Source organism: Lacerta agilis, chromosome 9 (assembly GCF_009819535.1).
Source record: "Lacerta agilis isolate rLacAgi1 chromosome 9, rLacAgi1.pri, whole genome shotgun sequence".
Lineage (NCBI taxonomy): Eukaryota > Metazoa > Chordata > Lepidosauria > Squamata > Lacertidae > Lacerta > Lacerta agilis.
Window position 1 is genome coordinate 1,358,839 of NC_046320.1, and position 25,414 is coordinate 1,384,252.

At 43.3% G+C, this 25,414-nt stretch overlaps 1 protein-coding gene across 1 annotated transcript; it reads right to left on the reverse strand.

Annotated features, from left to right (window-relative positions):
• Window positions 1–2,166: 2,166 nt before the first annotated feature.
• RCN2 (reticulocalbin 2) lies at window positions 2,167–21,180 on the reverse strand. The gene is made up of 7 exons (XM_033159866.1): window positions 21,005–21,180; window positions 18,351–18,456; window positions 9,848–10,044; window positions 7,446–7,559; window positions 6,517–6,613; window positions 4,327–4,469; window positions 2,167–2,907 (listed from the first exon to the last, which is right to left on the reverse strand). Exons 1-7 carry the CDS (start codon window positions 21,155–21,157, stop codon window positions 2,755–2,757), a joined length of 963 nt encoding a protein of 320 aa, XP_033015757.1. The 5' UTR covers window positions 21,158–21,180; the 3' UTR covers window positions 2,167–2,754.
• Between the last annotated feature and the right edge of the window lie 4,234 nt (window positions 21,181–25,414).

The window sequence follows — 25,414 nt, forward strand, 5'->3', positions numbered from 1 at the left end:
GCAAATGAAAATGATAGACTTTATGGAACTTGCTGAACTGACAGCAAGACTGCGCGACCAGAGGGAGGAAACGGTGCAGGAAGATTGGAAGAAGTTTAAAATTTATTTGAAAAAAAAATTGTAATGTTTAAATTATTGAAATCATAGGGAAGCAATTACATGTTTCTGGTACAAAATTGGGTATAAATGATGTATTTAAATGATTTAGGGAATTAATAATGGATAATGAAATAATAAGTAATTGAACAAGATAAGGGATATTTGGTTAAATTATGAAACTGTTAAAGAAGAATGGAATGGAAATGAAAGCCAGAAAGGAGAGGTCGGGGGAAGTCGCCCCAAAATGTTAAGGAAAAAAATGTGAGAATTATATAAGAGTTGTTTGTGTTGTGTTTCTTTTTTTTGTATTTGTTTTGTATGTTTTATATCTTATAAAATGAATAAAATATTTAAAATAATAATAATTAAAATTGCAATGGACTTCCTCTGAGTAGAAAGTAGTTGCATATGACCTATATACTGGAGGTATCATCCTCTATGTAGAGGAGGGTGAAAGGTATAATAAACTGTTTGTGAGGTTTTATACCACAAATCTATTTACTACAAGTGTTTTCACATTTACTCTAAAAAGCTAAACTTGTCTTTGGTTTTTTCTGGTTTCCAACAGTTGAGACAAGAAAAAACAAGCTGGTGCCTTCTTCTCTCCTACGGTCTTATTCCCATCATAACCCCAAACAGACTGCCCCCTGCCCCATATTCTAGCACTGGTTTTTGAGCCCTCCTCTCTTCCACTCCCTTCCCCTTCAGGCTGGCCAAAGACTGAAGCCGTCAGCTCCAATTCTCACTGCAGAAGCTCTTTTACAACACAAACCTATGCAGGTTTACTCTGCAGTCATTCCAGTTATTTAATGGACCTTACTTCCTTGTCAGGGTGCTTCACTGCACCATTAGGGCTTTGAGAGTTATTTGTGCAAATATGTTATATATTTCTTTCAACAGCTCTCCAAGTACTTGGATCTGTCCTATATGTATTTTCCCTTCCCTTCCACTGTCGGGGACCACAGAGACCTTATCTGAGGCCCCCAGTAACAACCATAATCTCCAGATTCCACTGAAAAAAAGTTAAGTTTCTAAAGTTTTTATAACCTAAGATACAAAGCAAATTGAGGGTGCCACTTGTCTCATTTTTTGGTGAGAAATTAGTGCAGACTTGTAGTGGGTGAGAGGGTGCGGGTGGCTGGGCGAGAGAGAAAACACATCTGCCTGCATCATCTGTGCTCTTGCGCAGAGATAAATGTATGGGTGAGAAAGACATGCGTGCCTGTGGTCTTTGGGTGCATAAGAGTACACTCTTTCCTGTACAGCAACAGAACCAGTATCTCCACAATCAGGACCGGCAGGACAGAGCTTCCTTCCCTGAGTAAGCCCAATGTTGTTGTGATAGCCATGTCTCCGCGGCAGCCAGGTTGTGTTATGCCATGTCCCCCATGGCAGCCATTTTGTGACTGGTGCCCACCAGACTTCCACAGCACTTCCATGTTGATTCACGTTTTCTTTTTGAACTTATTTATTTCATTTATTGTCTCCCACAAAGCAATCCAAAGCGATTTTAACAAAAAAACATTTTCAAATCCAGTACACATACAAACTGGGATAAAATCTGCCACTTAAAAGGCTTGATGGAAAAGGGAAGATCTTAGATAGGTGTTGGAAAGACAGGTATTGCACCTGCCTGGTATTTAGCAGGTGGAGTTTTCTAAAAGGCATATACATCTAGCATAAATCACCGGGAAATGCAATCCTGACTTGATACAAATATACCCTCAAGTTAAGCATTTAGGATCCTAACAAATAACACAGAATACATGGCAGTGTGCTACTGTGGACATGGAACGGGCTCCCTAGAGATTCACCTGGTCCCTTCGCCACTATCTTTTAGGCAGCTGGAGAAAACAAGGGTTTCGGAGGCATGTGGTTAACAGGGCTTTAAAGTATTTTGATTTGCTGTTTCAAACTGATGCTGGCTTTGAAAGCTTGTATCTGTATCTTTCCCTGCATTATATTTATTTCATGTAAACCACGTTGTGTGCTTTTGGGAGAATAGTGGGTCTAATGTATTCATTTAGTCCTAGTTAAGGGAGTCATAGCAAGAATGACGAGAAAAAATGAGGACATTTTGAGTTTTTAATCTTTAGTGTTTAAAGTTTGTTTCTTACTTAAATACAATACACTTTCTAAAGCGATTATCATTACAGTAAAAATAATTGCTATCTAGCTGCAAAAATAAGATTCTCAGATTATAAACACCATCTACAGAAGTTAATATACACAGAAACCTTACAAATATGTAAGGCTTTAGTCCTTCTGGATATTCATACACAAAGATTCTCACGAAGATGAAACAAACACCGTAATAGTTTTTCCTCTTTCCCAAAATCTAACACAAACTAGTGGTATTCTCTACCCTATCACACAGTCACATCTTTACATTTTTTCAAGTATGTTTCAAAAAGCAGTACTAAAACATGAAATGCTGGAGGAGGCTTCTGCTCCCTTTAGAAGTACAATAGGTTTGTAGTACCAAAATTATGGAGGCTAAAACATCTAAGGCAATGTACAAAGAAACCCAGGGATGCAAAAAGTGCTGCAGACACCAGTATATTACTGCCACACACAATTTGTGTTGCTGTGTTCAAAGCTGAACACATTAAAAAAACATCCAACTCTGGAACAAAGAATAGAGTCTCTTGGAAACTAGAGTTCTTCATGGTAAAAGCTTTCATCTTGCAGCTGCCTGCCATAATCTGTGGCTTCACTGTTGAGAAACAGATCTGGATTCTCAAGAATCTCTGCCTCTGCCAGCCTTCCGTTACCATCCAAGTCCATTTCTTCAATGAGGTGGACAGCCTAGAGAATAAAATTAACAAGCATTAATTTAGTTCACAAATTCATCTCTTGTCTGCCTGCCTGTCTTTCTTATTTGAAAAGACTGTACAGTACCAGTAAAGAGTTTCATAGAAATAACATATCATCTGCTGTGTAAATATGATAAAAACATTTAACAACTGCCCTATAAATGCATGTGATGGAAAGGAGACATCCAAGTAGTTTCTGCATTCTCTTTAGGCGGTCCATATAACACTGGCGTGTTGCCAGGGGTAGGGGTTGGATAGCCAGATTAAAGTCTCATCCTCCAAAAGTCTCTCTATGCTGCTCAGATATTGCAGCAGAGAGTAAAGAAATCTATAGTGCCGAGCTGGGGAGTTATTTTTTGCCGGAGACCCAGATGCTTAGTTTCCCCCAATCTCTTCAGGCCATCTTAACAGGTGGGTATGGCTGCCTACCCATCAATCACCTGATGTCAGGTGAGGCATTTTCTGTTGCCTATGTGGGTTGCTATCACTCAAGCTATGACACAAGGTTTTGCAGGCACGGGGGCTGTAATCTGATGGTTGCCTGTGCAGTGGCAGTTGCAAAGGCACAGGGTTCTGCTTGGGCCAAGGATCAGATAAACCCACTTTCAGCAGGAAATTGCATCTTTACCTGCTTAATAATAATAATAATATTTATACCCCACCCACGTGGCTGGGTTTCCCCATCCACTCTGGGTGGCTCCCAACAGAATACAGTCAAACCTTGGTTGTCGAACACAATCTGTTCTGGAAGCCTGTTCAGCTTCTGAAATGCTCAACAACTGAGGCACAGCTTCCGATTGGCTGCAGGAGATTTCCTGCACTCAAGCAGAAGCCACGTCAGATGTTCAGCTTCCGAAAAACATTAAAAAACCGGAGCATTTACTTCCGTGTTTTCAGCTTTCAGGAGCCAAAACGTTCCAAAATGGAGGTGTTCGGGATCCAAAGTTTGACTGTATTAAAAACATGATAAAACATCAAACATTAAAAACTTCCCTAAACAGGGCTGCCTTCAGATGTCTTCTAAAAGTCAGATAGTTGTTTATTTCCTTGACGACTGATGGGAGGGCATTCCACAGGGTGGGTGCCACTACCAAGAAGGCCCTCTGCCTGGTTCCCTGTAACTTGGCTTCTCGCAAAGAGGGAACTGCCAGAAGGCAGCTGGACCTCAGTGTCCGGGTTGAACGATGGGGGTGGAGATACACCTTCAGGTATACTGCTCCACACCAGATGAGCACAGGCTGGCCAAAATGGCATTGCAGGCCAAATGGGGGAGACCTTCCACACTACTGCTAGAGTAGGCTATTACAATGCTGAGTTCAGGTCTAATGGATTCCAGGGAGGACTCAGAACATATGCGACTATGTGATTGAAGTTTGGCTATCAAGTTCATAAAGTTCTTCAAAACTCTTACCTCTTCCTGAGCAATACCTTCATTATTAGGTACTACCCAGCTCAATAACTCTTTAGGGTTGAGTTTCCCATCCTTATCCTTATCGTAATCATTTGCAAATCGATCCTTCTCTACGAGTATCCATTCTGGGTCTTCACTGGCAGCTAAACACAATTTGTTACATGGATTAAGTCTCTTTCTTTTGTACAACATCAGTTAAAATAAAGGAACTGGAAAAGCAACCGTGCTTTCTGAAACAGTATCAGAAGAAACTTTAAAAATGCTGTACCGGCAATTATTAACAAAATGAAAACTATGTTCCAAATGTTGGATGTGCCAAAAAGGCTACCATTTGGTAGAATGTAATAATAATAATAATAATAATAATAATAATAATAATAATAATAATAATAATAATAATAATGCATTGTGGGGAAATTTAATTAAATAAAAATATCTGAATTATTTCTATTTTTTTAAAAATAAACAATTTATATATTACATTTCATTCCAGTGAGGACCAAAGTGATTTGCAACCAAAGCAACGTAACAATAAATCGTAATCCTCATTGATTAAAAAGTCTCTAAAAATGTATCAGTAAAATATATACTATCCCATAGGATCTTTTGCTTATGCTCTTACAGGTAATTATTATTTCAACTCTGCAACTCTGGCATAGGAAGGCACTGTCTACTACAGATAGATATCGGAGGCTTAACACTGGGAAAGGCGTGTTGAGGCAAAAGGCGTGTAAAGGTGGTGTCTCCCCTCCGCATGAACATAGGCGTGGGACTCGCGCGAGACGTCTTTGACCCTTACGTTTCATTTCCCTGCTTGTCTGTGCTGGTTTGAAAGCCCCCTCCCTTTCCGAGTCTGAGCTGCCCTTCCTCCTCATGGCTAATCTCCGCCCGCTCTTCCCCTTCCTCTGTCCCCGAGCCCCTGCTCTGCCACTTGCTCCTCCAAATTCTCCCTGACATGGCGCGAGGCTGTCCAGTGTACACACTTTCGGGTCTGACTGTGGTATCTGAATGAATTTTGACATTACCTTGTGGATACTTTTCTGGACATTTGGAGAGCTTTTATGAAACATTTATGTATGTTATTGTATCCATAATGTGAATTGATGAGGGACTGTTTGGTTACTATTGGTGTATAGACAGATTGATATAGGCAGCCCCACCCCACCCCATTTACGCACGTTCAGTGTGTGTGCCATTGTGCATCGCGCCAAACCCACAAGTGACCCGAAAACATCATAAAGTCACTGAAACGTCACAAAACAGGCGGGATGAGGGTGGGGGCAGAATGGGGTGTTTGCAGGCTTTTTCAATGGGTTTCAATTACACAGGATTTCACCAACGCGCGTGGTGCCTCAGAACATAACCCCCGTGTAAACGGGGACTGCTTGTACACACTCCTTATTTTATTGGTTTAATTATTTTTTCCTCTTCCTCCTCTAGTTTGCTAAATCTGCAAATAATTAAAAAACAACTATGCAGATGACAGCATACCTACTGGAAACTGAGAACAGGTTACATAAATATTTATAGCAACCAGAATCACAGCAGACAAGCAAAACTACCAAGTATGGACAATATGGAACAGATTCTGATTTCTGCTTGTGCAGCAGGACTTCCACTTCCTCAGAACATCCTGTGCATCACACACCCCGCTGAAAAAAACGTGGTAGAGAACTGGGGGACCTTCATAGGAGATGGAGGGGCTGCAGGGCGGAGGAAGGGAGCTGAGCTTGTGCAATGCTGGTTACCACCCACTGAATCAACAAGGGTGTTTTTTGTTAAATATGAATGAACATCTTCTGATGGCAACCCCCCAAATTATATTCTTGTTAGTTCAGTTCAGTTCTGAAAAAGATGATATTGCTATATCAAAAACTAGACAACTTTTATTAACTCCCCACATTACTCCAAAGATTCAGGGCCAAAGAGCATTACCACCATAGAAAAGGAGAGGGACAGATTCCTATTTAAATGTTTACAAACTGAACAGCAATAGTCATAGAACTGCAGAAGCTAAATCTCCTTTCTCCTTCCCACGTTTATAAGGCACACAAGGTCACTGCTATTCAGAAAACAACCAGCTGCCAAAGGGAAGATGAGTGGAAAGTGTATGGAGAACACCTGTGTAATATTAAGGACTTGACAGACGTACTTTGCAAATGCAATGCAAAGAATTCCCTGCCCACTCACTTGAATCTCTTCTGTAGTCACCAAGGAACTCTTCAAGGCTCACAAATCCATCACCATTCTTATCATGTTCGTCCAAAGCCTCCTGAATCACAAACTCCTAGTAGGGAGAGAAAAGGTCGGGTAACCAACAGTGTTTAATAGGCAAAAGCACCTGCAGAAATTCACAGGATTCTTAATTTAGATGAGGTGCACTAAGTTCCAAGTACAAATACAAGAGACAAGAAGGAACGCAGTCAAGGCTCATGCTGCTATTTGCATTTTCCTTAGAACTTGTTTCATCATCATCCAAATAACTGAGCAAGTTGCACTAAGACAACAGTTTGAACTTGTGTACTCAGGTAAATAATTTTGTTAGTGAAGTTCAACCATAGTAGGCATAACTTGTCCTAAACAAGTGTGAGAGCACATTAGATAGAACTAAAAGGTGCTCAAATGTTGTGGAAGATACTGAATATTCTCCCATGCTAAAAGTTGTTGAGGTGAGGGGAAAGGAAGGGCCACTCAAGAACACACACTTTTTTTTTTTACGTGAAGCAGCTATAAGGGTTTCTAATTTGACAGCATCAGAAATAAATACTGAAATGAGGGTTCTTCCATTTCTCCCATTCATTTCAATGTGGTATATGCAGGATTGCTTGCCCTCAGCTGTTACACAGCATTGCAGGGCACCAGCCCCTGTAGAGAGAGCAGTCTCACTGGCTTCAGTGGAACCCCCCCCCCCCCAGTGGCTGAGCACTGGACTGCAGTCTTAAGAAACATCATAGCCAACACCTTTCCTGTGTATTCAATGCTACGGAGAAGCTTGTTTTACACTCAGAAAAATCTGTATGTTATACATCCCTATAGTGATGTACAAAAATGCTTCCCTGAGGACCTGAAGAATGAACAAACAGCATTCCCTGTGGTAGCCACTTTCTCTCAAAACTTGCCTTCATGTATTCTGCTTCTTCAGGGTGTTCAAATGCAATGAATTCATCCAGATTCAGGCCAGAACTTCCATCCCTATTAGCCTTTTCAAACCTCTTCTTGTCCTTTAAATGGAGCTTAGAAAACAGTTTGGGGAATAACAGTTACATGAACAGAAGCCATATTGTATTCATTAGTTTCAAGCTACATAAACTTAACCTGCTTTTCCTTTTATTTTAAATACACATTACAAGATCAATCTTATATACACTGAGAGGAGTCATAAGTTCATCATAACTTCAATCTTGCTAAAAGAGGGTTGATAAAGGCTCTAGTCAGAGTGTGATTAGTGGTGTAAAATGAGCAAATACAGAAACTACAAAATTATGTAAGAAAATGCCACATCTGTCATGGAAACAAATGAAGTGCAATGTGTCATATTAGTATACATACCGGTAGTGCTTAATTTTTTTAAAAGCTTCACACAGATGAGTAACTTTACAAAAAACTGTTTCCCCAGAGTAAATAAGTCAAGTCTGTTGCAGCAAAAGAATCCTGAGGCACTTTAAAGGCTAACAGATTTATTGTGGCAAAACCTTTTATGGACCCCTTGTCATGTAAGAACTCTCCATCTTGCCTGCCAGATGTTTCAATGGGCAGCCCAGCCGTGTTCCACACACCAGGCAGGTAAGCCCCCAATGGGGTTTTCCAAAGGCAGGGTTGAGCCATCCCAGGATCTGCTGGATCACAAGCTGGTCTCACAGCCGATGCCAGGCAGCACCAGCCCCACCCCCCGCTGCCACCCCCCATGAGTGGGTCAGGCTGTGGGTGCACACTGAGCCTCAGGTGATAAAGGTATGATCCAGGTAGGTTTATACTGTAAGATGCAGTTACAGGTAGGTAGCTGTGTTGGTCTGCCATAGTCAAAACAAAATAAAAAATAAAAAACAAGGTGCTACTGGAAGGAATTTTTTATTTTTTGTTTTGTTTTGACTGTAAGATGAGTTAAAACCAGAAATACAGTGGTGCCCCGCTAGACGAAAATAATTCGTTCTGTGAATATTTTCGTCAAGCGAAGCGGCAATGCAAACCGCGGTTTTCGCTAGACAAAAAAAAAAATTCGTCTTGCGGGGCAGCCCCATTGACAAATTTGTCTTGCGGGGCAGCCTTCCGCTAGACGAATGCCTTCGTCTAGCGAGTTTTTCGTCTAGCGAGGCATTCGTCTAGCGGGGCACCACTGTACTGTGAATGTCTTTAAAAAGACAACAGTTTGGAAGATAGAAAAGGAAAAAATAGCCTTCTATCAGGAGAGCAGCAATCCAAATTTCAGATGATGATTCCTTTTTTGAAATAGAATTAAGCTATTTTTGCCGCCGCTTGCAGTACTGTACATATTAACAACTTATCTAGATGGCTGCAAAAGTAGTCAGTTTTCATGTCAAATTAGGATTTGAAAAAGCATGTTGGGAATTAATTGAAGTGAGCAGCTGAGAATGAAACAAGTCAGAAAACTCTTGGGTTTGCTCACATCAGCTGTACTTTCCTGGATCCCAATATTATTTCAAAATATTATTTCAACTATATGTATTCCTGCATAATACATTAAAAATTTGAGGGCATAGTTGCTAAGTTTCAGAAAGAAATCATCCCCAACAATGGGTGACTTACTCTCATAAAGAATAATAGTATTTAAAAACACAAGTTGTTGCGGTCCTTTATGAATTGCTACAAATGCAACGTGTTTATGGGACTGTATGACTCAAAGAACAGACTGCATATGCCACCTCTTGGCGAACTGAAGTTTTACTACCCTGATTGATATAAAATAAGGAGATATCATGTCAATTTGATCATGTATTAAAATATTTTATGTTAGCCACATTTTTAAGATAAGCTGTGGTGCCTGACCCTTTGGCCATATATCAGTTGTAAACTGGGTTTGCAACTGGCTGAAGAACTCTAAACTTGATTAAATCTGCATACATTTGTTAAAGAACAACAACAATCCTAAAGAAAAAATGTTTTTAGATGATGCATACATTTCAGAAGAGGTACTTTTACACAAAGGACGAAATATTTCTTCTAAGATGGCACTTGCCATCTGCAAGTTTCTATTACAAATAAATGTGTTAAATGCTGCCTGAATCAAAAGGTGCTCTTGATTAACCAATGACCACCTTTTAAAAAATTAATTAATCTACCCGAATGTTTCCATGCAAGTTATTATTATTATTCTTTCCTTGTGTCAAGCTGACTGGCAAGGAAGGGGGAATTAGTGCAATGGCCAGAAAATTTAGAGAGGACCTCTCATACTCTGAACTTGTGGCATTCTCATGCACAGGGCTGGCCTTGACCAAGGGAGGCAACAGAAAGCAAAGCAAAGATGTTCCAAGCTGGAGCTACAGGAGAGCACATGGTGTCTCACCTGCCGGAAAGATTCTTCTTCGGCATCTTCCAAAGTCGTATCATCCTCAAAGTCTATTACACGATCATACATCTGAATATTGTATTCTTCCCAGGATACGTATCCATCTCCATCTTTGTCATATTCACCAAACTGTTGCTTTGCGTCTTCTACAACGTAATGCTTAAAAGATTGCTGGATCCATGAACTTAGCTCACCTGTGGAGATTCCCCATAACATAAGGAGGTAAACGGATAAATATTAAGAGGAAGCCAGCATTTTCTAGACTGCTTTAAACACAGATGCAACCCTCATGCTACCTCCATAACAAATGGTGCCCCACCTGCAGTAAACATTTAAAATACTATTATAGCATGTTTCATTTTAATTTCATAACATTTATACACCAAAAAATTGGAAAACTAATAAAAACTATTGGGCAAAATAAAATTTATACACTGCTTGATTGTAGGGGGAAACCCTCAAAGCAGTTTTAAAAAGGTAAAACAGTGAACTCAAGAAAAATTCACAACCATACTTTAAAACGTACAAACAGATTCAAATTGCCTCAACTTTCTAAGCAGGCTTGTCTAAACAAGAATGGTTATAGCAGGTGCTGAAAAGAGTACAGGGAAGGCCCCTGCTTGCTCTTAATAGGCAGGGAATCAACCACTATGGCTTCCCCCAAAGAATCCTGGGAGCTGCGGTTTGCCAAGTGTGCTGACAGTTGTTAGGGTGCCCCTATTCCCCACACAAAGCTACAATTCCCAGTGTGGCTCTACAATCAATTCCTCATCCCAGAGATGTGAACTGTAGTTCTGTGAGGGGAATAGGGGCACCCTAACAACTCTCAATACCCTTAACAAACTTTGTTTGAAGTGGTAACAGTGCTCTAAATTATGGTGCAGATGAGCCCTTGGACTGAAAAAAGACAACGCACACACACAGAGTTTGCTGAATAAATATTGCAAGACTATTTCACCCCATATGTATGAATCAAATCTTTATTACAGTCATAGAGCAGCATAAGTAGGGTGCGGAACAATCATTTAAAATCTGTAAAACGTTTTGGAAAACTAAAATTATTAAAACGGAAGGTATATATAAAAGACTGTAAGAGGCTTAAAGAATCTAAAAGAAGGGTGGGAGCATTAAATGGATGTGGAAGAAGAGCATAAAAGGTTAGTATATAAAAGGCTATGGCTATCAATTTACAGAGCACTCTGATGTGAGTGTTCATTAAATCTAGTTTGTTGCACATGTCTTCATCCAACGAATTTTGAGCACTGCTATGCAGAACCTGGAAACATTGTATGTTGTAGCAGGGTTGGTATCTGAAAGCAGCAGGGAGGTATAGAATTGCCCTGTGCACCCTGGGTACTTATGGAGTAGTGGGGAGAGGAGGCTAATACAAATGTCTCTATAATATAGGCACTGGAGAAGCACATGCCCTATTGTTTCTATTCACAGGGGCATTGTCTCTCCGAGTAAGCAATCCTCCTATATCGCCCTTCAATGACAGCCGAGGGGAGGGCGTGACATGATGCCAGGGTAAAAGTCCTCTGATGCTTAGGGATGTTAGTTAGAAATGCCATGGGGGAGGCAGAGTACCTGGTGGATTCGCTGGCAATAAAAGTTGGGGTCCTGGCTAGATCCAATTGGCGCTCTGCGTCTGCTACATGTTGTTTAATGAGTGCTTTGGCCTGATCATATCCCATACTGAGTAGAAGACCTGGAGAGAAGCCCAGGGTTGAGATTTTAGTTGCCACTGCCTGTTTCCATGTGGATTAAAAATCATCATTCATAGTTAGCAGGGCAAGGCGAAGGGGAAATAAAGACAGTCTGAGCCAATAGTTGAGTATGGTCACCCACAGTCTAGCCTCCACTTTTGTGAAGCCTGTCTCTAGTCTCAGAGTGGCATTAGACGCATTTTGGGACTTGAAGACTGATCTTAGAAATTTGGATTGTACAAGTTCTAGTGGTGCAAAATTGGAGAAGGGGCCCGGCTGGGCACCATAAAGAAGTTGTGCTATTGGCTTGGCTTCAAATAGTTTGAGTGCTGCAGGTATATAGTGACCACCTTGTTTAAAAAAAAATAAGGATTGCAGATGAGTTTCTCTGAGCAATTTCAGCAACATAATCCCCATGGGCTTTCCTACTGCCGACAGAATGAAAAACTACCCTCAGGTATTTGAAACAGGAGGTCTGCTCAATCTTGTGGCCATCTATGCTCCAAGAGTGGCTCATTGGTCTTTTGGCAAATGTCATGATTTTAGTTTTCTGGTTGTTGAGTTCTAGCTGGTCCTCCTTGCAATACTGTGTTCGTGCTCTCAGTGCTCTTTTGAGGTCAATAGGTGTTCTTGAAAGCATTGCTGCATTGTCTGCATAGAGCAGAACAGGGATGTGTCTTCCAGCAAGTTTTGGGGAGTGAACGTTTGAGCTATGGAGGTGACCCACCATGGAGTTGATGTAGAAATTAAACTGCCACCTGGCCCACTGAGGGGAACGGAGGGTCCGTTAGCATGCAAAGAGCCCCAACGCCAATTCAGTAGCAGCACCTCTTCCAGCGGGGAAAGCCGCCACACCTCCAGTGGGGAGGAGAGGAAAGGAACCAGCCAGGCGGGGAGGGGGCTTAGGGATGCCACTGAGAGCCCCAGAGCCTCTTCTAGCCAGGAGCCACAAGCAGGGAGCCTGGCGGGGAGACGGCTTGGGGATGTTGCTGAGACCCTGCGCTCACCTCGCCCGGCTGGTGAGGAGGGAGGCATGCCATTTCCAGCACATCAGTTGTGCAGAGGGGTGAAACGCAAGGAGGGTAGGAGGAGACTTGGGGTGACAAAGTTATTATGCTGGGGGAGAAGCCAGAAGGGGCCACTCCCAGATTCTGCCAGTGACTGAGACAGACATGCTTTTTGTAGCTCTGCACTGTTAATAGTTTGCACAATAAAACTGCAAAAGACTGTTTGGGCTCCTGCTCCGTTACTCGTGAAGCACCATCACGCGAACCTTACAGCAGTCTTGCTTGACACCTTGCTCAGTTTCAACAGCATCTTACTTTTTGAGGTCCCTTCATGTAACATACAAATTAAATGGAGTAGATGTGGATCTATTGAGATGGCCTCCAGTCTCTCCCCCCCCCCCCCAGTTTAGCTCTGGGTATGGAATCAAATGCTGCTTTGAAATCTATAGAAGCAGCATAGAGGGAGGTTGTGTTGCGGGAGGAGTACTTCTCAATGAGATGATGGAGTACTAGGCACTGGTCAATAGTGGATTGACCTTCCCTAAAGCCAGCTTGCTCCTCTGCAAGTATATTTTCTTGTTCCATCCAGTCGTGTAATTTCCATTGTTAGGTGTCTTGCGTAAAGTTTGCTAATGATGTTAAGGAGGCTAATTGGTCTGTAGTTTGCAGGATCACCCTTTTGTCCTTTTTTATATATAAGGGAAATGATTACAAACCCCCAGTCCTTGGGGGCTCGGCCATGGGTGTCAATGCAGGTGAAGAGTGAGGCCAGAATAGGGGCCCAGAAGTCAATATTGTTTTTAATGGCCTCTGGAGGAATTAGGTCTTCCCCTGGGGCCTTCCCCAGTCTTAGCTGAGCTTCCAGGTTCTTAATCTCTTGTCACCGTCACTGGTGCCCACATAGGCAGATTCTCTATAGTTTGATTAGAGCCTCCACGTTTAGCAGAGGTGTCTGAGTAGAGTTCCTGAAAGTGAGCCTCCCAGGTCCCTGGGAGGATGTGACAGTCCACCATGGTTGGGCCATTGCTTTGTGGGCTGGATGTAATATGCCAAAATGTGGCTGAATCATTGGTTGTGGCTGCTTGGATAAGTTGTGTTCTTCATGGCATCCCTTTTCTTGCATGCCAGCAGATGCTTGTAGTATCTCTCCTGCTGGAGGAGGACCATTGCAGCTGTTGATTTGGTCTTGGATACATAAGCCTTGTAAGTGGCAGCAATAACATTTTGGCATTAACACAGTCCTTGTCAAATCATGGCTTGGAGTGGTGCTGTTGTTGTCTCAAGGGTGCGCTATTATTCCAGGTTAGGTGCTGGTGGAGCTCTTGCATAAGGGTGTTACAGTTCTTCAGGAGTGAATCAGGGGCCTCAGCAGATGTCAGGGCAGACTGAAGGCACTGCAGGCAATCTGAGGCCAGTAGTTCAGTTATCATTTGGTTTAGATGAGGGGTCCACTTGGCTTGGCGTTAAGTTCTTCCTGCTGGCATTAGGAAGGGTTGGTAGCAGTCCTCGGTATGTATCACTTGGGTGAAGGGTGTTAACTGAAGGAGAATTGGGAAGTGATCACTGTCAAATTTAGGCATAACGTCTAGGGTCTTAACATAAGGAAGGAGGTCCCTAGAAACATATAGTGTATAGCACTCATTATGGAGCCAGATAGGTAGGTGAATTCAGCTGGGTAGTCACTTTCAAGGGCACCATTTAAAATGTAGAGGTTTAGCCTAAATGCTGTTTGAGCCAAGCAGAGGACTGTGAAGTTTAATTTCTGATCTTTTGAGCAGCAAGTGAGAAGGAATCCATCGGCTTCAAGGCTGGGAGGAGGACATTTGTGCTGTGCATAGAGAGAGTGGTCATTATGGCCCAATCTGGCGTTGAGGTCCCCTCCCAGAATTACAATTGCATTTGTGTTGAGCAGGATAATGTCAGTGATATAAGTTTCCAGATCAGTCCACAAGACTCTAATCTGAGGATTCTGCCTCATTGGTGGCATATAAGCATTTATTACCAACAGGGCATGATGGACGATTTGGATTAACACTGCCATGGCATATGGCTTGAATGGGGGGGGAGGGGGGCTTGAAATGGCACGTAGAATAGTGGAGACTAGGACCCCCAGGACCCCTTTTGCTCTTCCGTGCTTTACCCCTGGTTCTGCCCCGACTGAGAATGAATGAAATCCATTGAGTAGTAGTTACAGGTAGGTAGCTGTGTTGGTCTGACATAGTCAAAACAAAATAAAATAAAAAATTCCTTCCAGTAGCACCTTAGAGACCAACTAAGTTTGTTCTTGGTATGAGCTTTCGTGTGCATGCACACTTCTTCAGATACCTAGTAGTTCATCCACAGTCCGTGTTTCCTGGATCATTAGGATGTCATGATAGGAGAGGAAGTCTTTAAAGCAAGGATCTCTGGTGGATGCAAACCACCCAGCCACATTCCAAGTTAGAAGAGTGACCTTGTGCAGGTCGTGTTTTGCTGTGATTCTCTGCTGCTCTTGCTCAGAAGGGGTCTGTGAAGATTTTTTTACATTTTCTTCCAGGGTCTCATTTTCCAATGGCATGTTTATACCCAGGCCTAGGTCATCTGGTTGAAAATAGTAGTCTGTGGTGAGTAAAAGTCTTCATTTCTTAGCTGTTTAGCAGCAGAAAGGATGCAGTCCTCACAATCTTTCAGGCAATTTAATTTAGCTTTAGTTTTGTGACGATTTAATCCTTGTCAGTCCCAGGGCGATGAGTTTTTAAGGTTTGCCCATTTTTGTTGCAGCTCAATATCATTATTTTTCGTTGTTTCTTTACTCAAGGTAGCATCTGGATATTCAATGGTTTTGGTCACTGGACATATTATACTCACATCTGTAATCACTGGGCCTTTCCTTTCTAAATTGGCCAATGGAGTAATTTCCTTTTGTGTTGATCCCATTTCCTCCTCCTCTAGGTATCTCATTTCTGTCCAGAGCCCAGGATTTGACATCTTACGAGTTGTTTTTTTTGCAGGAGGAAATAAGTATTCCTCCATTTTACTCTGTACATTATTATTTGACAACAGATTTATCTCTGCCATAACCCATTGTAATGTGGGGTCATTTTGGGGAGTGATCTGTCCGTTCACTGTACCATCGTCCAGCACATCTCTGGGCTTGACTTTCCCAGGACTTGTTCTCCCTTTCCCATTTTTTATCTCCTTTGTCACTTGCAACTTAAATTCCTTTAATTGTAAGCCCATTTCTTCTTCTGTGTTGCACAATTTAGATCCTGTTAAACAGCTCCTCAGTAAGTCTAGCCTTTCCAAGATTTCTATTTGGGCCATAGTTGGCAAGGTCCAATATTGACGCATTAAGGCTTTCTCTTCTGAAGTAAAATTTTCTATCCACTTGATCACGGAGTATTGTGGGTGGAGTCTTCCATTCTGGTTTTTATGTCTCTTGTTTATAATAAAGGAGCAAAGATTCTTGGGTCCAATTCAAATCCATAAGGTTTTCATCACTGTTTCGTTTCGGAGAATCTTGTCTTTGCACTCAACAGCTATTATCACCAAGAAAAGAGGCCACTGGTGCCTGTTTTTTAGAAAAATCTTATCATTTCTAGCGTATTATTTTAAAAAAACTCCCTGATTTTATAAATAAAGTTGGCTAGATCTGGGTCCTTGAAAGTAACCACTGCCTGTGCCCTAACACTGTCATAGTATAGATATTCTATGAAGACAGTATCATTGGACCTCATTGCTCCTGGTAAGGTCTTATCTAGAATAAGCAGGAGATGTGTTATACATTCTGCCTGGGTAAGGAGGCCTTTCGGTTTTGGATAATTTGCAATGACTAGTTTTTGTGGGATCATCACCAAATCCCACCCCTTTTCCTGGTGAAAAGTCACGTTGGGCCTCTGGATAATTGGTTGTTGGGTCAAGTTCAATTTTGTGGATAGTATCCTCTGTTTCCCTCCTGGAGTTAAAGCAGCGACCTCAACTGAGACATCTGTTTTATTTCCCTCTGTCGGATTTTCCTTCTCTAGCATTTGCTGTGATTTAGCAGGATTTGCTACTATCTTCTACCTTTCCCCTTTTTTCCTATGGGCTTTTGATGCAGGCTTATTTGTATCCAAAGTGGAATCTGTTGGTATCAACATGTAAAGCTTCGGTAATTGATCTTTACGTGCACAATAAGTTTTATTCTTCTTCTTTAAGTCTTTAATATTTTTACTTTTCTTCAGTGCTTTAGATTTTTTGTTACACAGTCTTTTGGTGATTTCTTTAGTATTTTCCTTTGTCAATTCAGTGATTACCTTGTCTAGATGTCCTTTCAGTATCTTTTGGCTCTAAAGCTCTTGTAATATTTTCCACCAATGTTGTAAGCAGCCCATTGCTTACTGTAAGAAAGTTTTTCGTGAGAGTTAATTCTAAGCAAACCATACGAAGCTGATCTTGGAAATCAGTGTCTCTCTCCTCTGTGTGCATTTAGAAATGGCTTGTTGTCTGGGTGGGCTTTTGCTTAGTTCAAAAGAATGCCTCTGTATAAGTTCGTAGGTTAAAAGGTAAAGGTAAAGGTACCCCTGACCGTTAGGTCCAGCCGCGGACGACTCTGGGGTTGTGGTGCTCATCTCGCTCTATAGGCCGAGGGTTCCGGGTCATGTGGCCAGCATGACTAAGCCGCTTCTGGCGAACCAGAGCAGCGCACAGAAACACCTTTTACCTTCCCGCCAGAGCAGTATCTATTTATCTACTTGCACTTTGACGTGCTTTCAAACTGCTAGGTAGGCAGGAGCAGGGACCGAGCAACGGCAGCTCACCCCATCGTGGGGATTCAAACCTAGGCTCAGTGGTTTAGACCACAGTGCCACCCGCGTCCCAAGTTCATTGGTTAGCCCCAATTTATTTCTCAAACTGGCCTTGTTTATGTTCTCTGCTGATGCCAATTCTGGGCCCAAATTTATTGAGGGACTTATGTTCCTAGGTTCCTGCATGTCCCCTTTAAGATTTATTGACCAGTCCAACGCAGGAAGTATAGGGGATACTTCATCTTGTATCAGCTTGCTCGACTCTTTTTTACTCTCCTGAAGGAAAAACTGTGATTTTACTTTGTCTTCTCCGAGGTTCAGGAGAGCTACTTGTAAAGTTTGGTGTGATTCCCAGGCCTTTACATGCCTTCCTTGTGTACAACCACTCAGGGAGAGAATGGACCAAAGCCTCAAGTCTTAATCTTGCGCAGCGTCCCACAAAGAGTTACATCCAACGAAATGGAGGGGAGTTAATTCTTTCGTTTCTTTTCTTCCTCACCTTATTGGTAAAACACTGACTCACCCAGCGTTTCTCTCAGCCCAGCACTTCTCGTATCCCAGCAGTTTTCTCAATGGTTTCTCAACTGGATTTTCTCATCTGGTAAGTTGCAGTTAGTGTGAATGCATTAGATTCAGAGTTCGGTGAGCATCTTGAAACCCCCACCCCATATATATTATTTGGGCCAACTCAAACTTATGTAGTGCATTCATACAGAGGCACCTGTATTGCACAGGTCACCCACCAGTTTGTCCTCTCCCTTCTCATCCTTCAGCCGTTTGCTGAGCAGTTGTTGAAGTTCGGGAAATATTCTAACCGGCCAGAGTGAAGTGGTCCACCTGCCATTTGTGCTTAGACTGCAGGCCCACAAAGAAGCCCACCCTTGGGATACCCATAAGCTGAATTATGTGGTTTGGTTATGATTCCTATCCGCTGCAAGCTGACATAAAGATATTTATATACAGTACAATGTCTATATTTTCTCATGAATTATTGGTAAATACTCTTTTCATAACATCATACCTTCTGTGAGAAAGCCATCAGCATCCACATCAATTTTTTTTATAATACCCTTCAGTCTTTTCTGCTGCTCATCTGGACTCAGTCTGGCAAACTCTTCCACTTCTTCCTTTGGAGGGAACAAGAAATCATTAAAAACGAGCACATAATCTGGGTGGGTTTATCACTTTTATCGTGCTGTCAAACAGGTATTTTCAGCAGACAAAACATCTTAGATTTTTGGATCCTTCTCTCCTACCATCAAATGACCGGCTACTGCTCACCAAAAGGAACTGTGTGGCAGCTGAGCCCCTTCCAAAACTGGTGAAAGTTGCCTGACTGCTAAGGCTGCAACCCTGTGCTTGGGAGTAAGAATGACTCTCAGCCATGGGCGTAGCCATGATTTTTGTTAGGAAGGACAGGGCTTTTGTTGGGGGGGGGGCAGAACCACCATGATTGGTCAGTTAAGTATTTCTATTGTTTTACTTGATGGGGGAGGGGGGCTTGGCTACTCCCATGCTCTCAGTGAGACTTTGGAGTTAGAAGGGGACCAAGGGTCATCTAGTCCAACCCCCTGCAGGAATCTCAGCTGAAGCATCCATGGCAGCTGGCCATTCAACCTCTGTTTAAAAGCCTCCAAGGAAGGAGAGTCCACCACATCTCGTGGGTGTCTGTTCTCAGTAAACATGAGTAAAACTGTGGTATAAATCACTCTATTCCAGTTGGTTCATCTAAAATTACAGCTGCTGTAAGACTCAGAATCCAGCCTAATAATTGCACAGGGAGAAGATGAGAGATTCTAGCAAGTAGGCAACAAACTGGTTAGAAATAGTTTAAATAACTGTTTCACCATCTGAAATCTTACCAGTAACAGTTACACAAACATGCCCTCTTTTATCATCATCATCTGAAGGTCTGATTTTGAGGTGCCAGATAAGGGGCAGTCCAAAAATCTTTGCTCTCCAGCAATGGCAACTGCCACCCTGCCACTACCAATCTCTTTCGTGCTTCAGGATCAAGCAGATACTAAGGCTTGGAACAAGAGCATCACCAAAACAGCATGTATGGAAAAGAAAGGAAAGAGAGCAGCAGGGATATTCCAAATTAATAGGCAATTGCCAATGCCTTGGTCCTGCATATCACATATCAGAAATCCTTCTTTGCATAAAACCATACAGTACACTGAAACAGTGCAGTGTGGGGAAAGCAATATTTTGATTGCCCTGCCATCCTGATTTTGAATGGCAGCCGAGGTAACTGATATGCATTTGTGAACTTGAATGAGGAGTTTGTGTGTTGCAGGGGGAAGGAGTTGTTCCACAAGGGTGGGGAATCTGTGAACCTCCAGATATTGCAGGACTCCCATTCCCATCAGCCCCCACCAGCATGGGTAATGGGCAGAGATGATCAGAGATGTAATTTAGCAACATCTGGAGTGTGAGTGATAGGTGCCTTACAGGATATTTGGTGGCAACTTAAATTTATTTGTGAAGTGATCTTTATGCAGAGGCAGACCCACCACAAGGCAAAATGCAGGAGCCACCTCAGGTAGGCAAATCTGACCCCAAGGGAAAGTTTTCTGGAATAAGCTCCATTGTCATGAATAGGAACTGTGCATGAGCACAATGTTCACCTTCCTTATAAGGTTGATGCAAACATATCAAGAAGAGCACTTTGAACACTTTAGACATGCTATATACTATCATAATGATTCACATTATTGACTTCTTATTAATCAATCTAGAAAGACTGGTTTATAACTAGCATTCATTTCAGCCGTTCTAAACATCCATTTCTTCACACAGAAAACACAGTGTTGCTGAGTTCCAAAAGCAACTTGAAGCCCCAAACAGTACCTGGGTTGTTTCTTTTTCCATAGCATATACAACTATGTCCCAATTCTTTGTGTTACCTATCCCAAAAGGAGGGAGGTCACTGTCCTCATTTTTGCCTTTTGTGAGTGGGGGGGGGGAGGATTGGTGCATCATCTTTGTATGTGGGGTCACATTCCCACTCACCTAGAAGTAAACCCCACTGAACTCAGAGGGACTTTGGTGACATTGTGAAGGAATGCACAATTCTGTAGTGCACATGGATGCCAGTGCACCTGATGAAAGCGAGGCTCTCTGGTCCACAAACCCTTCCCGCCGCCACCGTCAATAGTCTTTATGCCACAAGTCTGGGTGTTTTTCTTTGGGTGTAGAGGGGAGGCGGCTTGCCACAAAAATTTAACACAGCGGCACCTCTAGATGATGCAAGCGCATGCTGACAAAGACTAAGAATGCACTCCTGTGCTTGCCTACTTCGCTCCAAAAGGTAAGACCACGCATGGCAATCTATGTCTTAGGAAGTCGCCTCGCAACTGCTGAAGGGATGCTCTGGCGCCTTGTGGCTGCGCGCTCGCTTGGCTGATTCTCCGCGGGCGCCCATGATGGAGAGGATTCTCTAGAAATGCTTAGCAGCTTCCCCCCGGGCTTCTAGATGGCAGAGGGGGCGGAATGGCCGGTCCCGGAGCAAGCGCGCCTTCCTTCCCGCCCCCCCTTCCTCCTCCTCGCCATCTGTGCGGCGAGGGAGGCCCTCTGGCACCGGGCGCCCCCCCCCCCCCCCCCCGGCCTCGCCCGGCCTGCCCCCCCCCCGGCCTGCCTCCCCTCCTGCCAGGCCTCCCCTCGGCGACCCACCTGGCCTCCCAGCAGCGCCTCGCGGTCGTAGTCCGGGCGGTGCTCGCCGTCGCCGCCGTAGTGCTGCTGTCTCTCGGCCACGACGCCGAGGACGAAGCCCAGCAGCAGGGCCAGCGGAGCCAGCGGAGGCCGGCGGCGGCGAGGCGCCCGCATGACTCCCCACCTCTCTCTCTCTCTCTCTCTCCCTCCCAGGCGAGGCTGCCGAGCGAGGGGCTCCTCCTTCCCTCCGCGCTCCTCCCTCGTCGCCCGCCCCCGCCCCCGCCCCTGCTCCCCGGCCGGGAAGAGCGCGAGGCCTGCGCAGCCGCGACGTCGCCTTTGCCTGGCGCTTCGCGGGGCTCACGGGAACCAAGGCGGCGCTAGACCGTTGCCAAGCAAGGGCGCCGTTTAAACGGGGCAAACAAACGTCTCGTGGGAAACGGTGAAACAACGCACACACCCCACGTTCCCTTTCAGATACATAGGTTTTTCGGTATACGGTAGACCGGTGGTTTTGTCGGTATTATCCCTGCTTTGGAACCAATTCCTAATTAAAAATAGGGGGGGGGGAATTACCTGCATTGCACGGGAACGCTAAAAAAACAAACTACAAAAACCAACAGTTTGTTTAATCCATTTTGAAAGGTTCCCCACACCATCCGGCATCCAGCTGTATCCCAATGTATATAGAGGAAGACCTGCTCCTGCATCTCGGGAACCTTCATGCAAAAATTGGTTAAAAGCAGCGCAGTTCTGAAAGGTTCAGTCTGCCCTCTTGATTGAAAATGGTGTCCAATTGTATCCACAAAACCTGCTCCTTGATATCAAGAAGCATGAAACAGAATTTAGTTATGACATCTTAAGAGGCAACTTGTTTCACAAACAAACATTTCAAAATACATAGTGAATACTCAGAGAGGGAGGAAAAGATTTTTTAAAATAAAAGCAAGCAGCACTTCAGCACTGTGTAAGCAGGCTACTGGAAGGGTTCAGTTAATGACTAAAAATGAGAGGGAAAACATCTTAAAAATGATGTACAGGTGGCACCAAACACCAGAAAAATTGGCAAAAATGTATAGAAATAGATCCCCTTTGTGCTGGAGGTGTAATAAAGACAATGGGTCGTACAAACACATGTGGTGGACATGTCCTGTTAAATGTACTTATTGGAATGATATATACAAAGAACTAAAAAAATTGATAAAATGTACATTAAAAAACCCAGAAATGTTCCTGTTACCGGTAAGTATTTTGCCAGAAGAAATAAAAAAAACAAAAAGAGTATTATGTATGTATGGAATAACAGCAGCAAGAGTTTTAGTGGCCAGAAAATGGAAAAATAAAGCCTCACCAAATGTAACAGACTGGCAAAATTTATTGATAGAGTACTTGCTAAAACAACGGGTAAAATAAGAGGACAGATGACACAAGAAGTATGGAAAGAATGGAGGATATTTAAAGAATAATGAATAATGGTATAAAGGGAATCCTAATGGCAGATGTAGACTGAACCTTTAAGTAAGCAAATAGAAATAAAAAGAGAAAAAAATATGAATAATAAATGGAAATTATAACTGTACACTATATCAATATAATACAAAATACAATGAGGATAATTGGAACTACGAGAATGTGTGTGTGTAACTGTTGATAGTAGTTATGCATGTAAACAATTATACTAGAATATGTATATATATGTGATGTATATGTTCATTTTGTGTGATTTTAATCAACAAAGAATTTATTTATTTTTTAAAAGAGATTTGCGCAACACAGACACACCTTTGTCCATTATTTTCTTCCACCACCCCCTCTTTTGTTTATACTGTATTGTTGTGTTTATTTATTGCATTTAGAGTCCACCATTTTCTCCAAGGTGGCATACATGGTCCGTGCCCTCTTCATTTAATCCACACTTGACAACCCTGCGAGGTACGCTAGGCTGAGAGTGACAGGCCTCATCCGATGAGCTTCATGGCTGAGAGGGGATTCAAATGCTGGTCTCCCAGGTCTTAGTTCAACTCTCTTACCACTGCGCCACACTGTCTCTCCTGCCCTGCCCACTTCCTGTCATGACACAGAGCAGACTTGTGTACTGTAATGTGGGTACTCCCCAGTTGTCTCTTCCCTGTGTGTTTACTCTGTGCATTTTCCCAATTCAGCACTCACAGGAGGCATTTATGGAGAAACTTAATAAAAATTTGATCGAGATCCCTGCACCTACTTTACCTGCTGTTGTTGGCATTCAGGGTTGAGAGGGAAATGCCAGGCACAAGGGAACAAGTGATTTTGGCAGGAACCAGCAGTAATGTCTGCAGTACCTAATGCTGTTCACAGCCTCACCTTTTTTGCCTCAAAATTCATTGGTTCCAAACTGCTTAAGCAGTTTGACAGGCATGCAGTGTTATATTGCGCACGTGCGGGGGGGGGGGGGAGTAATTTCATCTTCACAGGGTTCCAAGCTTTTCCTGTTAATAACCAGCAGATAAAGGAGTCAGCCTCACAAAGGCAGAGAGCTTTTTTCTCCAGTCTATTACCATGTGGTCAATGTTTTCCAATGTGTCCCATCTTGGGCAGTCTGTCCCTTCAGCATCTGGGCAGCCTTTGCAACTCAGTATAGCCTTAGATGGATCAGTTGGAGGGTGATGGTTTTGAATGAAGAAATAAATGTTCTGTGAAAGGACTGTTTTTAGGGAAAACATTGCCTACACTTTGAAGGCTAAAGCAGTTCTGGATCTCAATGCCTCTTTTACATCATGGGAGCAACTGGCTTCCTAATACAAAGCCTAGAAGACATATTTCTGGTCTGCAAACTAGTCATGTCAGAGTGGTATGCTCCTCTACAGAACAGGTGTTCAGTGACATGCAATGCATGCTGGGGATGTGATCCCAGGTTCAAATTTTTATGAAACATGCTCTAGGACCTCTCAACTGAACGCACCTCACAGAGGATTTAAAAAAACAAAAACCCTGCCACTTCAGCTTCGGCCTTGAGTCAGCAGTACGGACAGCACAGGAGTTACTTTTTTGATTTTGATATTGTCATCTAAAGTCATAAAGAATGACTTGAATCAAAGTATTTTAGTGATTAAGTAATTGTTAGAGTTGTGTCAGGGAACTGTCCCCGGCGCAGCGCAAGGTGGTGGAAGGGCTCTCGGGATGCTACAGAGCCCCAGCCCCACTCTGGCAGCAGAGGGAGCAGCGAGGCTTCTAGTGGGGAGGGGCATGGGTTTCAGGGGCCGGAGGGTCGAGGCTCTGGGGATGGCAGAGAGACCCTGCACTCCCCTAGCCCAAGGGGCAATGAAGGAGGCACGCAATTTCCGTCGCCCCAAAGGCGTCGAGGGGAGAAACGAAAAGATGGAAGGCGGGGTTTTCGTATACTGAAACTCTTTTGTTGGGGTCAGAACCAGAAGGAAACATTCCCGGATTCTGCCGGCGCTTGATAAAGACATGAACTTGTTAGCTCTGCACTGTACATAGTATGCACAACAAAATTACTAAAGGAAAACTCAGAGTTTTGCCTGCTTACTCATGAGCAACTAACCGAGGACCTTACAAGTTGACTCTCAACGTATGCCATGGTTATGTTCCAAGGATAGCACATAAAGCCAAAACCATGTACAGTGGTACCTTGGTTTTCGAACGTCTCCATTGATAAACATTTCTGAACTCGAACGCTGAAAACCTGGAAGGAAGTAAATGCTTCGGTGTTTGAACACACCTCAGAAGTCGAACAGGAAACGCAGTTTCCGTTTTGAGTTTTTGACCATTTCGGAACTTGAAGTCTTCCAGAACGGATTGTTTGAAAACTGAGGTACCACTGTAGAGTCAAAACACACTCTCCCTGCACCTCCAAATGTGCCCCCCACCAATGTATTCACTCTCCCAAGGCTGCTGAACGTTATCCCTGCACCTGCAAGTGCTCTCCCAAGGTGAGTCCAATGGTGGGTGGCATTGCTGACCTTTCTTCCTGGATGCCCACCCCTTTAAATCCCCGCCCCCGTCCTGAGTTAGACCATTGGCCCATCTAGCTCAGTACTGTCTACAGTGAGCAGCAACAGATGCTGGAAGTTGAACCTGAATCTTCAAATTTAATTAGCAACAATTAACAATTAGCCAGTGTGGTGTAGTGGTTAAGAGCGGTAGACTCGTAATCTGGGGAACCGGGTTTGCGTCTCTGCTCCTCCCCATGCAGCTGCTGGGTGACCTTGGGCTAGTCACACTTCTCTGAAGTCTCTCAGCCCCACTCACCTCACAGAGCGTTTGTTGTGGGGGAGGAAGGGTAAGGAGAATGTGAGCCGCTTTGAGACTCCTTCGGGTAGTAAAAAGCGGGATATCAAATCCAAACTCTTAACAATCTGGAACCTTCTGCATGCAAAATAGATGTTCTTCTACTGAGCTGCAGCCCTTCCAAGGATGACAATAAATACTTTT

Coding starts and splice junctions, on each gene's coding strand:
- RCN2 (XM_033159866.1), bottom strand. CDS start 21,157: ATGCGGGCGCCTCGCCGCCGCCGGCCTCCGCTGGCTCCGCTGGCCCTG. Junction 18,457..21,004: donor AGGCGCTGCTGGGAGGCCAG/GTGGGTCGCCGA, acceptor TTCCCTCCAAAG/GAAGAAGTGGAAGAGTTTGC. Junction 6,614..7,445: donor AAGAAGCAGAATACATGAAG/GCAAGTTTTGAG, acceptor TCTCCCTACTAG/GAGTTTGTGATTCAGGAGGC.